Genomic DNA, 13,940 nt, shown 5'->3' with positions numbered 1-13,940 from the left:
CTGGTGGTCCAGTGGTTAAGACTCCACACTCCCAACGCAGGGGGCCAGGGTTTGATCCTTGGTCAGGGAACTAGATCCCACATGCTGCAACGAAGATCACACGTGTCCTAACTAAGACCCGGAGGGAGGGAGGGAGGGAAGGAGGGAGGGAGGGAGGGAGGGAGGAAGGGAAGAAGGGAGGGAGGAAGGAAGGAAGGAAGGAAGGAAGGAAGGAAGGAAGGAAGGAAGGGAGGGAGGGAGGGAGGGAGGGAGGGAGGGATCAGTGGTTGCCAGGGGTGGGAGGGAGGAGAGACGAACAAAAAGACCACAGAGGTTTTTTTTTTTTTTTTCCCAGTACGCGGTCCTCTCACTGTTGTGGCCTCTCCCACTGCAGCGCACAGGCTCCGGACGCACAGGCTCAGCGGCCCAGCCGCTCCACGGCATGTGGGATCTTCCCGGACCGGGGCACAAACCCATGACCCCTGCATCAGCAGGCGGACTCTCAACCACTGCGCCACCAGGGAAGCCCGAGCACAGAGGATTTTTAAGGCAGTGAAAATCCTGTGTAGTATAATGATGGACACATGTTATTATACATTCGTCCAAATCCACAGAATGTACACCACCAAGAGTGAACCCTAAGGTAAACTACGGACTTTGGGTGATTATGATGTGTCAATGTAGGTTCATCTTCAGTAAAAAAAAAAAAAAAAAGTACCACTCTGGTGAGTGATACTAATAATGGGGGAGGCTATGCAGGTGTTGAAGCAGGGGGTATATGGGAAATCTCTGTACCTTCCTCTCAATTTTTATTATGAACCTAAAACTGCTCTAAAAAAATAAGTCTTAAAGATTCTATGGGGGGCTTCCCTGGTGGCGCAGTGGTTGAGAGTCTGCCTGCCGATGCAGGGGACACGGGTTCGTGCCCCGGTCTGGGAAGATCCCACCTGCCACGGAGCGGCTAGGTCCGTGAGCCATGGCTGCTAAGCCTGCGCATCCGGAGCCTGTGCTCCGCAATGGGAGAGGCCACAACAGTGAGAGGCCCGCGTACCGCAAAAAAAAAAAAAAAAAAAAAAAAAAAAGATTCTATGGGGACTTCCCTGGCAGTCCAGTGGTTAAGACTCCACGCTTACACTGCAGCGGGGCGTGGATTCTATCCTTGGTCAGGGAACTAAGATCCCACATGCCACACAGCACAGCCAAAAAAAAAAAAAGATTCTATAAATTTTACATCGATATTTAAAATTCAAATCATAGAAAAACATATAAATATCAAGAAACAGGTTAAAGGTAGCATTTCAAAGATACACGCATAGCTTTTTAGCCTAATCCAATAATTAGTTCAGTGGTACCTAACCAATGAGATGATGAAGAGGAAATAGGAACATGAAACACAGATACTCACTTGCTTTTTCTTCAAGTCTCTGAAGGCAGCAAAATCATCGGGGGAGTCAGAAGGAACACTTGTGACCACACCAGTACCTTATAAAAGAAACTGTAGAATTAACTAATATAACCAGAATGCGTTTCGCAAAGAATTTCTAGAAAGAAATAAACTCTTTACCTTTATCCTCCTTGATGGTGAGCATTGGGAGAACATAGATCACCTTATAGGATGTTAAAGGTGCAGAAAGTGATGCACCAAGAATATCCTATGTAAGAAAAAGATCAGCATAAAACAGAAGTAACTTATTCTAATCATTAAAATTTAAAACAATGTTAACATTTTAAGCCCTGAGAAGCTAATAATCAACAACACTCATTCTTTTATACCTACTAGACTAAAAATAATTGAAAATAATTATAATACCCAAATCTTGCAAGGTTGTGAGGAAATTAGTACACTTATACATTGCTTGAGGAAAACAATATAGGAATCCAACTTGGACCCAGCAATCCAATCCTAGGAATTTACCTCACAGGAAAAAGAATTATTTTTTCTTTGAGAATCTCCCCAATGCTGTGTTAACTACATTAGCAAAACCTGGAAACAACTAAAACTTTAAATGATAAAAAAATCACTTAATAAAATATGAAACATCAACAAGATAGAATACTGTATCTCTATTTTAAATGATAATTAGGAAGACAAACTGAATTAAAAAGATGTATCTTAAAAGAAAAAATCAGAAGGTCGGATAATACTGGACCCATATTCTCATGTATCAACAAACAGCTTGCGGGGCTTCCCCAGCAGTCCAGTGGTTAAGACTCCACACTTCCAATGCAGGGAGCTCAGGTTCAATCCCTGGTCAGGGAACTAAGATCCCACATGCCGCTCGGCACAGCCAAAAAAAAACAAAACAAAACACACAAACAGCTTGCAGCTGCTTGTTTACCTAAGGAATGCACTTTTCAATTCCATATAGTTCCCACCCTTCCACTTTATTAATATACATAAGCTGCTTATGGAATTTATAGTCATATAGGATAAAGGCTAAATATAATAATAGCCTTAAAGGTTGAAAGCTATTTTTAAATTTATACCACCCATTTTCCTCATTCCAGAATCTGTTCAAATTAACATGGAAAAAAGTTGCATTTAAGAACAGGAAAAAAACACACCAAAAATATACACATTTATGACTTAACACATTTGACTGTAACGTATACCTCAATTAAAAGGTTTTTTTAAATGTTTTCTCAAACTTCATTTTTGACATTTTCCTCTAAATTCATGCACTAAAATAAAGTCTGTTACCCAACTTACCTCTCCCATTAACTCTTTAACAACAGGCACCACTCCACTGTCCTTGGTAAAGCCCTGGTATGACATATTCCTTGCGGCTCTTTGGGTGCAGATGAATATATCTCCATTCACTGTCTCAAATCCAATGTACTTCATATGAGGGCAAACCCAACAGTTTGTCTGTCCAAACATGGTCTCAGGTCTGAGAGTAGCAGCTACCAAGAAGATATTTTTCCCTTTCAAGCCACTAGGAAGAAAAAATATACATTTATGCAAAAAACATTATGGATTCCATCACAACTATCTGATATTTCAAAAAGATGAAGCAGGGCTTCCCTGGTGGCGCAGTGGTTGAGAGTCCGCCTGCCGATGCAGGGGACACGGGTTCGTGCCCCGGTCCAGGAAGATCCCACATGCCGCGGAGAAGCTGGGCCCGTGAGCCATGGCCACTGAGCCTGCACATCCGGAGCCTGTGCTCCACAACGGGAGAGGCCACAGCAGTTAAGAGGCCCGCGTACGGCAAAAAAAAAAAAAAAAGATGAAGCAACAATTCTTCTACCTATTAAGATAGGTAGCAAACCTACCTTAATTTGGATGGGTATGGCTCAAGCACTTTCAACTTGATTAAAGTATATTCCTGAGGTCCAACACCCTAAACAAAATAAAACAAAAATTCAAGGGAGAAAGAAAGGCTTGGACTACACCTACTAATCTATGTGAGAGATCTGATTCAAATTTCTAAAATGGGTTCCTGCATTGTTAGAATAATTCTTTCTCCCAATGAAGAGACTGCCAGTGGTGTGCTGACCACATGGAAGCCTAATGTGTAAAAATGACTTGAAGACCACCATCCCACCCCACACCAGACCAAAACCGATCAAGGAGGCCCAGACTGTACTAAGTAAGATTTGCTAAGAGCTCCCTTGAGAGGGAAGAACAGCGGGAAAAAAAAATGAAGTGACTTGGATTAATCAGCCAAAATAGTATTTGCCAAAATGGGAGTTAGAAGATACAACCAACATCAATCCTACAGAGCAGTCATCACAGACATACACTGGACCAGGGGTCAGATGATGTGCATTCAAAACCTAGCTTGGGCCCTCACTTGTGGCTTGACCCAAGGAGTCACAATCACTCTGAGCCTTCATTTCCTCATCTGTAAAATAACTGTGCTGTGACTCATACAGGACTGTCCTGAGGAAAACCTAAGATAATGATAGGAAAATGCTGTGAAAAACTATGATGTACTATTGAAATTTAGGATACTGCTACCACTGACTATATTAAAACTTAGCATAGTAAACTGGGCCTTTGAAGGCCCTCAAATCTTTCAAAATTATGATTAACACTCATTTCTGTCAAATAAGTTACATCATAATTGAAGGCTGATTTTGAAAGGTAGTTGCTAGACTACAAATGTGTTCAAAGGTGGTAACAAAGTATGACACACTCATAGGGACTGCAAAGTTCAGATCCTGGCATTGCTGTTGATTTACTGTGCCAAGGCTTTAGGCAAATGACTTACCCTTACTTCATTCAAGTATTACAAGGAATAATGTCACGAATGTGTCCTACAGGAATGTAGAATGAACTGATGTCATGCATGGCTGGAAGTACTTTGGAAATAAGTAAGTAGGCATGTGACCAAAGCAAGTATAAATGGAATCTGCGTACAACAGTTAACCACATATCTCATTACCTTTCCTCATGCTCTCCTTTTAGAGCAGTGCACTCTCCAAGCAGTTCTTCTCAAACATTAGCAGGCATATGAATCACACTGAGAACACATTAAGACAGGTTCCTAGGCCCCACCCCCAGAGCTTCTGATTCAGCAATTTGGGAGTGAGGTTCAAGAATCTGCTTTTCTAGGATTTCCCAGGCAGTCCAGTGGTTAGGACTCTGCGCTTTCTCTACCAAGTTGCCTGGGTTCGATCCCTGGTCAGGGAATCCCACAAGCCAGGCACAGCAGCCAAAGAAACAAAACAAAAACAAAAAACAGACGAACAGGGCTTCCCTGGTGGCGCAGTGGTTGAGAATCTGCCTGCTAATGCAGGGGACACGGGTTCGATCCCTTGTCTGGGAAGATCCCACATGCCGCAGAGCAACTAGGCCCGTGAGCCACAACTACTGAGCGTGCGCGTCTGGAGCCTGTGCTCCGCAACAAGAGAGGCCGCGATAGTGAGAGGCCCGCACACCGCGATGAAGAGTGACCCCCGCTCGCCTCAACTAGAGAGGACCCTCGCACAGAAACAAAGACCCAACACAGCCAAATATAAATAAATAAATAAATTTAAAAAAAAAAAAAAAAAAAAAAACAGACGAACAAACAAAAATGTGCTTTTCTAACACAAGCTGATGCAGCTGAACCTAGTGCTACTCTTGGAGTAGCAAGGTCCTTAACAAGATACAGGTACCTATGATGACATTCTGCCTCTGGCTTAACAGCCACCAGAGTATCATGACTATACACCTCAGCACTGAAATAAAGTGATTTTTAGATTTCTAATCTATTTCTTAAACTCTATACCCACATTAAGAATTATTACAATAGGGACTTCCCTGGTGGCACAGTGGTTAAGAATCCGCCAGCCAATGAAGGGGACACGGGTTCAAGCCCTGCTCCGGGAAGATCCCACTAGCCGCAGAGCAACTAAGCCCATGTGCCACAACTATTGAACCCGCGTGTCAAACTACTGAAGCCTGAGCGCCTAGAGCTCACACACCTAGAGCCCATGCTCCACAACAAAGAGAAGCCATCGCAATGAGAAGCCTGAACACCACAACAAAGAGTAGCATCCACTTGCCGCAATTAGAGAAAAGCCCACATGCAGCAACAAATACCCAACACAGCCAAAAATAATCAAACAAGTAAATTTATTTAAAAAAAGAATTATTACAATAGCTACTCTATGGCACAAATAATTACCTCTCCAGTTTGTCTGTCATGATCCATACAAGGCTGTCCATCTTTTGGAGAATAAATGGTATACCTAAAAAATAAGTAAGTGACAAATATTATTATAACGTACAAGTTTTATCCTAACATATTTGCCAGTGTTGCACCTAACCATCACAATATTTCTTCTAACTAAAACTTCTAAATGAGCAGATGTCTACATCATTTTTATGCTTTTATGGCGAGTTCTACTGCCAACATAGTTATTTAATGAAAGCTTTCTGCCTTCATCAAAGGTAATACCACTGAAAAATATTCACTGATCTTGGCTTTATGGTATGAAACAGAAGACTGTAAAATATAAATTTGCCTTTAAAATGAAAATAGCATAAGGCAGACAGCAGAAGAACTACAATCCTGCAGCCTGTGGAACAAAAACCACATTCACAGAAAGACAGACAAGATGAAAAGGCAGAGGGCTATGTACCAGATGAAGGAACAAGATAAAACCCCAGAAAAACAACTAAATGAAGTGGAGATAGGCAACCTTCCAGAAAGAGAATTCAGAAAAATGACAGTGAAGATGATCCAGGACCTCGGAAAAAGAATGGAGGCAAAGATCGAGACGATGCAAGAAATGTTTAAAAAAGACCAAGAAGAATTAAAGAACAAACAAACAGAGATGAACAATACAATAAATGAAATGAAAACTACACTAGAAGGAATCAATAGCAGAATAACTGAGGCAGAACGGATAAGTGACCTGGAAGACAGAATGGTGGAATTCACTATTGCGGAACAGAATAAAGAAAAAAGAATGAAAAGAAATGAAGACAGTCTAAGAGACCCTGAGATAACATTAAACGCAACAACATTCGCATTATAGGGGTCCCAGAAGCAGAAGAGAGAGAGAAAGGACCTGAGAAAATACTGGAAGAGATTACAGTCAAAAACTTCCCTAACATGGGTAAGGAAAGAGCCACCCAAGTCCAGGAAGCGCAGAAAGTCCCATACAGGATAAACCCAAGAAGAAATACACCGAGACACACAGTAATCAAACTGGCAAAAATTAAAGACAAAGAAAAATGATTGAAAGCAGCAAGAGAAAAACAACAAATAACATACAAGGGAACTCCCATAAGGTTAACAACTGATTTCTCAGCAGAAACTCTACAAGCCAGAAGGGAGTAGCATGATATACTTAAAGTGATGAAAGGGAAGAACCTACAACCAAGATTACTCTCCCCTGCAAGGATCTCATTCAGATTCGATGGAGAAATCAAAAGCTTTACAGACAAGCAACAGCTAAGAGAATTCAGCACCACCAAACCAGCTCTACAACAATGCTAAAGGAACTTCACTAAGTGGGAAACACAAGAGGAGAAAAGGACCAACAAAAACAAACCCAAAACAATTAAGAAAATGGTCATAGGAACATACATATCGATAATTACCTTAAACGTGAATGGATTAAATGCGCCAACCAAAAGACACAGGCATAGAGGGAACCTACCTCAACATAATAAAGGCCATATACGAAAAACCCACAGCCAACATCATTCTCAATGGTGAAAAACTGAAAGCATTTCCTCTAAGATCAGGAACGAGACAAGGATGTCCACTCTCACCACTATTATTCAACATAGTTTTGGAAGTTCTAGCCACGGCAATCAGAGAAGAAAAAAAAATAAAAGGAATACAAATTGGAAAAGAAGAAGTAAAACTGTCATTGTTTGCAGATGACATGATACTACACATAGAGAATCCTAAAGATGCCACCAGAAAACTACTAGAGCTAATCAATGAATTTGGTAAAGTTGCAGGATACAATATTAATACACAGAAATCTCTTGCATTCCTATACACTAATGATGAAAAATCTGAAAGAGAAATTAAGGAAACGCTCCCAATTACCATTGCAACAAAAAGAATACAATACCTAGGAATAAACCTACCTACGGAGACAAAAGACCTGTATGCAGAAAACTATAAGATACTGATGAAAGAAATTAAAGAGGATACCAACTGATGGAGAGATAGACCATGTTCTTGGATTGGATGAATCAATACTGTGAAAATGACTATACTACCCAAAGCAATCTACAGATTCAATGCAATTCCTATTAAATTACCAATGGCATTTTTTACAGAACTAGAACAAAAAACCTTAAAATTTGTATGGAGACACAAAAGACCCCGAGTAGCCAAAGCAGTCTTGAGGGAAATAAACGGAGCTGGAGGAATCAGACCCCCTGACTTCAGACTATACTACAAAGCTACAGTAATGAAGACAATATGGTACTGGCACAAAAACAGAAACACAGATCAATGGAACAAGATAGAAAGCCCAGAGATAAACCCACGCACCTATGGTCAACTAATCTCTGACAAAGGAGGCAAGGATATACAATGGAGAAAAGACAGTCTCTTCAATAAGTGATACTGGGAAAACTGGACAGTTACATGTAAAAGAATGAAATTAGAACACTCCTTAACACCATACACAAAAATAAACTCAAAATGGATTCGAGACCTAAATGTAAGACTGGACACTATAAAACTCTTAGAGGAAAACGTAGGCAGAACACTCTTTCACATAAATCACAGCAAGATCTTTTTTGATCCACCTCCTAGAGTAATGGAAATAAAAACAAAAATAAACATATAGGACCTAATGAAACTTCAAAGCTTTTGCACAGCAAAGCAAACCATAAACAAGATAAAAAAACAACCCTCAGAATGGGAGAAAATATTTGCAAACGAATCAATGGACAAAGGATTAATCTCCAAAATATATAAATAGCTCATGCAGCTCAATATTAAAGAAACAAACAACCCAATCCAAAAGTGGGTAGAAGACCTAAATAGACATTTCTCCAAAGAAGACATACAGATGGCCAAGAAGCACATGAAAAGCTGCTCAACATCACTAATTATTAGAAAAATGCAAATCAAAACTACAATGAGGTATCACCTCACACCAGTCAGAATGGGCATCATCAGAAAATCTACAAACAACAAATGCTGGAGAGGATGTGGAGAAAAGAGAACCCTCTTGCACTGCTGGTGGGAATGTAAATTGATACAGCCACTATGGAGAACAGTAATGGAGCTTCCTTAAAAAACTACAAATAGAATTAGCATATGATCCAGCAATCCCACTACTGGGCATATACCCAAAGAAAACCATAATTCAAAGAGACACATGTACCCCAATGTTCATTGCAGCACTATTTACAATAGCCAGGTCATGGAAGCAACCTAAATGCCCATCGACAGGCGAATGGATAAAGAAGATGTGTTACATATATACAATGGAATATTACTCAGCCATAAAAAGGAATGAAATTGGTTCATTTGTTGAGACGTGGATGGATCTAGAGACTGTCATACAGAGTGAAGTTAAGTCAGAAAGAAAAACAAATATCGTATATTAACGCATGTATGTGGAACCTAGAAAAATGGTACAGATGAACCAGTTTGCAGGGCAGAAGTTGAGACAGAGATATAGAGAACAAATGTATGGACACCAAGGGGGGAAAGCCGCTATGGGGGTGGGTATGGTGGTGTGCTGAATTGGGTGATTGGGATTGACATGTATATACTGATGTGTATAAAATGGATGACTACTAAGAACCTGCTGTATAAAAAAATTAATAAAATAAAATTCAAAAATTAAAAAAATTGCAAATTGCTTTTAATTAATCCATATAATCAAGGAAGAACTTTATAGAAGATTTTATAGAGCAAAAAGATAAACTAAAACACAAATAAGTTTATTTTTCTACTTGGCTAGAATACTTAAGAGAATCTTTAGTGAGAACGTAAGAGAGAATCTTTAGTGAGACCCCTATTCTCCCTGGTTCTATTTGTCACAACCACTAAGCAGCTCAGAGAAACTGAGACACCAGCCAGACAAAAAGGAATTCAAAGGAAACAAGAGAACAAAAAGAGAAATTATAAAAAGAGAAAAGATAATGGAAAAAAGTAAGCTCTGGGGCACACTGAATTATAATGCAGGAATTACATGATTTTTACTTTATTATACCGAAGGACAACAAACTCACCGCTTCCCAAATTTAATTTTGCTTCTTTCTCTTAATGTTAAAAACTGCCACCTGACAAACGAGTCATAGTAAGGATTAACATCAGTGGTGATGAAGGAACGACGCCAGTCTACCTACAGAAGGAGAAAGGAAAAGGTAATTTTTGAGAAATTTATATGGTCTCTATGAACAGGAATTCCCATGAATCAATTATTTACTCTTCTACTCCGTATTTTCCAACTTAGAATTATATCAAAAATATCAAAGGAAACCAAAAAATTTCAAGTTCCACCTATTAAATATATAATACGTCATAATTACGTTAATTTGTGCTTAATATGTAAGTTTTTAAACACACACATTTACCTATTAAACATACAGGAATTATAAGAAATTAAGAAGGAGCATTTACATAACACCTTTATGTATCCCTAAATATTCAAGCTACACTTGGGCTTCTTCTTATCTTTTTTTTTTTTTTTTTTAAATTTTATTGGAGTATAGTTGATTTACAATGTTGTGGGCTTCTTCATATTCTTTGAATAGAATTCCTTTCTACTAATTGTTAATATATGTATATACATTCCAAAACAACAAATATTGAAGTACTTCATTGCTTACATTGAGGCCCATGTGGTTCTAATCTGACAATAACAGTACTGAGTCATTACTGGAATATACTATTCTAAATTAAGAGGTAGTCCAAATCTCATTCAATCACACAAATATAATGTATTTTTCATATTTCCTTAAACTCTGGGGGTGATGGGCATACCTTCAAACCCATTCTCTTCAGATCCTGAACAGCCAGTGGTGGGAAATAGTCAAGCCAATATTCTGCTTCAGAAAATTTGACTATCTCTTCATCAGACAGACCAAGGGATTTCATAATGTCCCACTGGTATTTAGAAGATCCAGCTTTAGCAGCAGCTTTACTCTGAAAATAACAGCAAAACCAAACTCCATCAAAGAATAACTAACAACTGGCTAACAAATTCCAGGACCACAGTAATTTTAAGTGAATAATCCTATTTGGTAGTTTTTTAAAATCTAAAACAGTACTGTTGACATGTCAGAATAGTGCAGGATCTGGATGTACTGTTCTGTTTGCCAAACCATATAGTCTGATACCTGGATTCTGACACCAAAGATAACTATCAATACAGAGGTGGAACCATAAAAAGTTATCATCACAAAGATAAGATCTTAGCACCAAACCTTCTCTATTTCCTTTTTTCAAATACCATATGCATCTTTTTTAGTTATGAATAAGCTGCTAACAAGAGTTTCCTCCTTTTCCAATATTTACCAATATCAAAAAGGTAACCACATGCCAGAGACTGGAGGTAGGCAAAAAGGCTGAATTATAAAAAGGTAGGACAAGGAATCTGGGGGCTGAGGAAACTGTTCTGTATAGTACTGTGGTGGTAGAAACATGACTCCATGCACTTGTCAAACCAACACAACGATACCCTGTGAAGAGTGAGAGAGAGATGGAGGAAAGGAGGGAGGGAGGGAAGGAGGGAGGGAGGGAGGGAGGAAGAGAGGAAAGGAAAGGAAAGGAAAGGAAGGAAAGGAAGGAAGGAAGGAAGGAAGGAAGGAAGAGTTTACATTAATTAAAAAAAAACTTATTTAAAAAATATAAAGAAATTTTTTAAAATGTATAAAGAAATAAATACAGACACGTACATATAAGTGGGTTAGTAGACATACATATATTTCCTTGCTCTTTCTACTGAGAGGACCTAGAAACAATGAGCATAACTAGCACTCAGAACTTAGTTTCTAAATACCATATTTCAATAAAAGGAAAGAGGACTCCTTGGAAAAGTGGTTGACTCTGGGGCTAAAACAGGGAAAATACAAAATGAGCCTGGAGCATCTTGTGGCACCTGAATGTATAGAAGTGCTCAAAAAAAAAAAAAAAAAAAAAAGAAAAGAAAAGAGAAAGAAAGAAATAGAAAAAGGAAAAAAGATGGGGGCATGTCAAATGGACACAGGAGCCCACCTAAAAGATTCCCCCAATGGCCATTGCTAGAACAATTTGAGCAATAACAATAACTCAAAAAAACCCAATAGGATTAGATTATAACCCAAAGAATAAATAAATATGCATGAATCCACACTGATATAAAAAAGAAATTAACAGATAAGTAAATGAGGGAGAAAAAACAACTTTTCCTTTCAGAAGAATTCCAGATAATAAATGTAGAAGGAATGAGGGAAACTGAAAATCACCATTAGAACAAAATATGCAGCAATAACCACTGCAGGGAAGATCCAATGATGAATGCTAAAATTAGTGAGCAAATATATAAAAAGAAACAAGATATTGGGACTTCCCTGGTGATCCAGTGGGTAAGACGCCGCACTCCCAGCACAGGGGGCCCGGGTTCGATCCCTGGTCAGGGAACTAGATCCTGCATGCATGCCACAGCTAAGAGTTTGCATCACAACTAAGAGTCCACATGCCACAACTAAGAAGCCCGAATGCCACAACTAAGAAGTCCACATACCACACACAACTAAAAGATCCTGCATGCCACAATGAAGATCCCGAGTGCCACAACTAATACCCAATGCAGCCAAAATAAATAAAAGTCTTTAAAATATAAAGCATACAATGCAATGGTTTAAAAACAAAAAAAGAAACAAGGTATTATTTCCATAGCCTCAAAGTATCTCTCTCAAAACAAACAATGAATTACAAAGGGAAAAATAAAATCTTCACAGGAGAAAGACCTAACAGACACCACCCAAACCAAATAATCAAGGTTAACAGCACCAGTAATAAGATATATCAATATCTTATACTCCCTGATATGATGCACTGAGGACATATCACCTCTCAATCTACTCATGAGAAAGCATTAGACAAACCCAAAATGAGGGACATTCTATAAGTTATCTGACCAGTACTCTTCAAAAGTGCCAAGATCATGGAAGACAGAAGAAAAGACATGAGAAGGAAATGCAAAATGGGATTTTGGACTGGATCTTGGAACAGAATAAGGATATTAAGGAAAAACTGTTAAATCCAAATGAAGTATGTAGTTTCTTAAACAGTATTGTTCAATGTTGGTTTCTTAGTTTTGAGAACTGTACCATGGTTATATAAGATGTAACTGGGTTAAGATTCTAAGGGAACCCTGTACAATCCTGTAATTCTTCTGTAAGTCTAAAATTATGTCAAAATAAAGTAAAAAGGGGAAAAAAAGGCAATCAAAAAGTGAGAAAGATAATTCTGCTTTATTACTTTTTAAAAATTACTGAGTATTTTTTATGTGTCAGGTACTATGCTAGTACTGGGAATGTACATATAAATCAGACAAATATAAATATAAAACTTCAACCAAAATAAGTATGATCAAACCACCAAACCTTTTTTCCTTTAGCTTTATCCTTAATTATTATATCTTCTGTTTTAATACTGATTTCTTCTTCTTCCTCTTCCTCATCTGGAAAATCAGGGGGGCAACCATAAAGCTCTATTTCTCTTTTCAATTTATCAGCACATGCCTACAAAAAAACACAACATTAGAGATGGTAAAGTTAAAAATTCAAGGTGGAAACAATTTGAGTTTTGTTGTTGTTTCTATGGCCAACTAAAACTGACTCTGGGGCTTCCCTGGTGGTGCAGTGGGTAAGAATCCACCTGCCAGTGCAAGGGACACGGGTTTGAGCCCTGGTCCGGAAAGATCCCACATGCCGCGGAGCAACTAAGCCCGTGCGCCACAACTACTGAGCCTGCACTCTAGAGCCCTCGTGTCACAACTACTAAAGCCCGCGTGCCCACAACTACTGAAGCCCACGTGCCTAGAGCCCGTGCTCCATAACAAGAAAAGTCACTGCAATGAGAAGACTGTGCACCGCAATGAAGAGCAGCCCCTTCTCGCCACAACTAGAGAAAGCTCGCACACAGCAATGAAGACCCAACACAGCCAAAAATAAATAAAAAAAAAAATTTATTTATTTAAAAGAAAAACCTGACTCTGAAATTTAGGTAGATAGGACAGACACTAAGTTAGAATACAAACACTGAAAGATGAAGGGATTTATCCAAGGTTATAAAGCTAGTAAGCTGCAGAATTACAACATGAACCTGCACTTTCAACCCCAGCTCTTTTCAGCTGTACCATAAGTCCACTGTCACAAACAAAGATGACACCAAGTAGACAGTGTTAAAGTTATGAGAAAAATACAAATATAGAATTGTGAATTTCAAAAAAGGGAGGGGAGGGCTTCCCTGGTGGTGCAGTGGTTGGGAGTCCACCTGCCGATGCAGGGGATGCGGGTTTGTGCCCCGGTCCGGGAGGATCCCACATGCCGC

The 13,940-nt window shown here is 39.1% G+C and overlaps 1 protein-coding gene across 2 annotated transcripts in view; it reads right to left on the bottom strand.

Moving 5' to 3' along the window:
• Positions 1-13,940, bottom strand: part of LARS1 (leucyl-tRNA synthetase 1) — a 65,557-nt gene that overhangs the window by 40,774 nt on the left and 10,843 nt on the right. For both annotated transcript variants that reach the window (XM_027081716.1, XM_027081717.1), the window contains exons 5-12: positions 12,992-13,129; positions 10,386-10,547; positions 9,632-9,744; positions 5,595-5,658; positions 3,253-3,320; positions 2,690-2,915; positions 1,544-1,631; positions 1,385-1,461 (exon numbers count right to left, since the gene is read on the bottom strand). In XM_027081716.1, the coding sequence (XP_026937517.1) occupies positions 1,385-1,461; positions 1,544-1,631; positions 2,690-2,915; positions 3,253-3,320; positions 5,595-5,658; positions 9,632-9,744; positions 10,386-10,547; positions 12,992-13,129 (936 nt within the window). The remainder of the gene's footprint in view (positions 1-1,384; positions 1,462-1,543; positions 1,632-2,689; positions 2,916-3,252; positions 3,321-5,594; positions 5,659-9,631; positions 9,745-10,385; positions 10,548-12,991; positions 13,130-13,940) is intronic.

Source organism: Aethalodelphis obliquidens, unplaced genomic scaffold, assembly GCF_003676395.1.
Source record: "Aethalodelphis obliquidens isolate GAN/ISIS:26980383/991018 unplaced genomic scaffold, ASM367639v1 scaffold45, whole genome shotgun sequence".
NCBI lineage: Eukaryota > Metazoa > Chordata > Mammalia > Artiodactyla > Delphinidae > Aethalodelphis > Aethalodelphis obliquidens.
The sequence above is the reverse complement of the archived record's forward strand: the minus strand, read 5'-3'. Positions and strand labels throughout refer to the sequence as shown.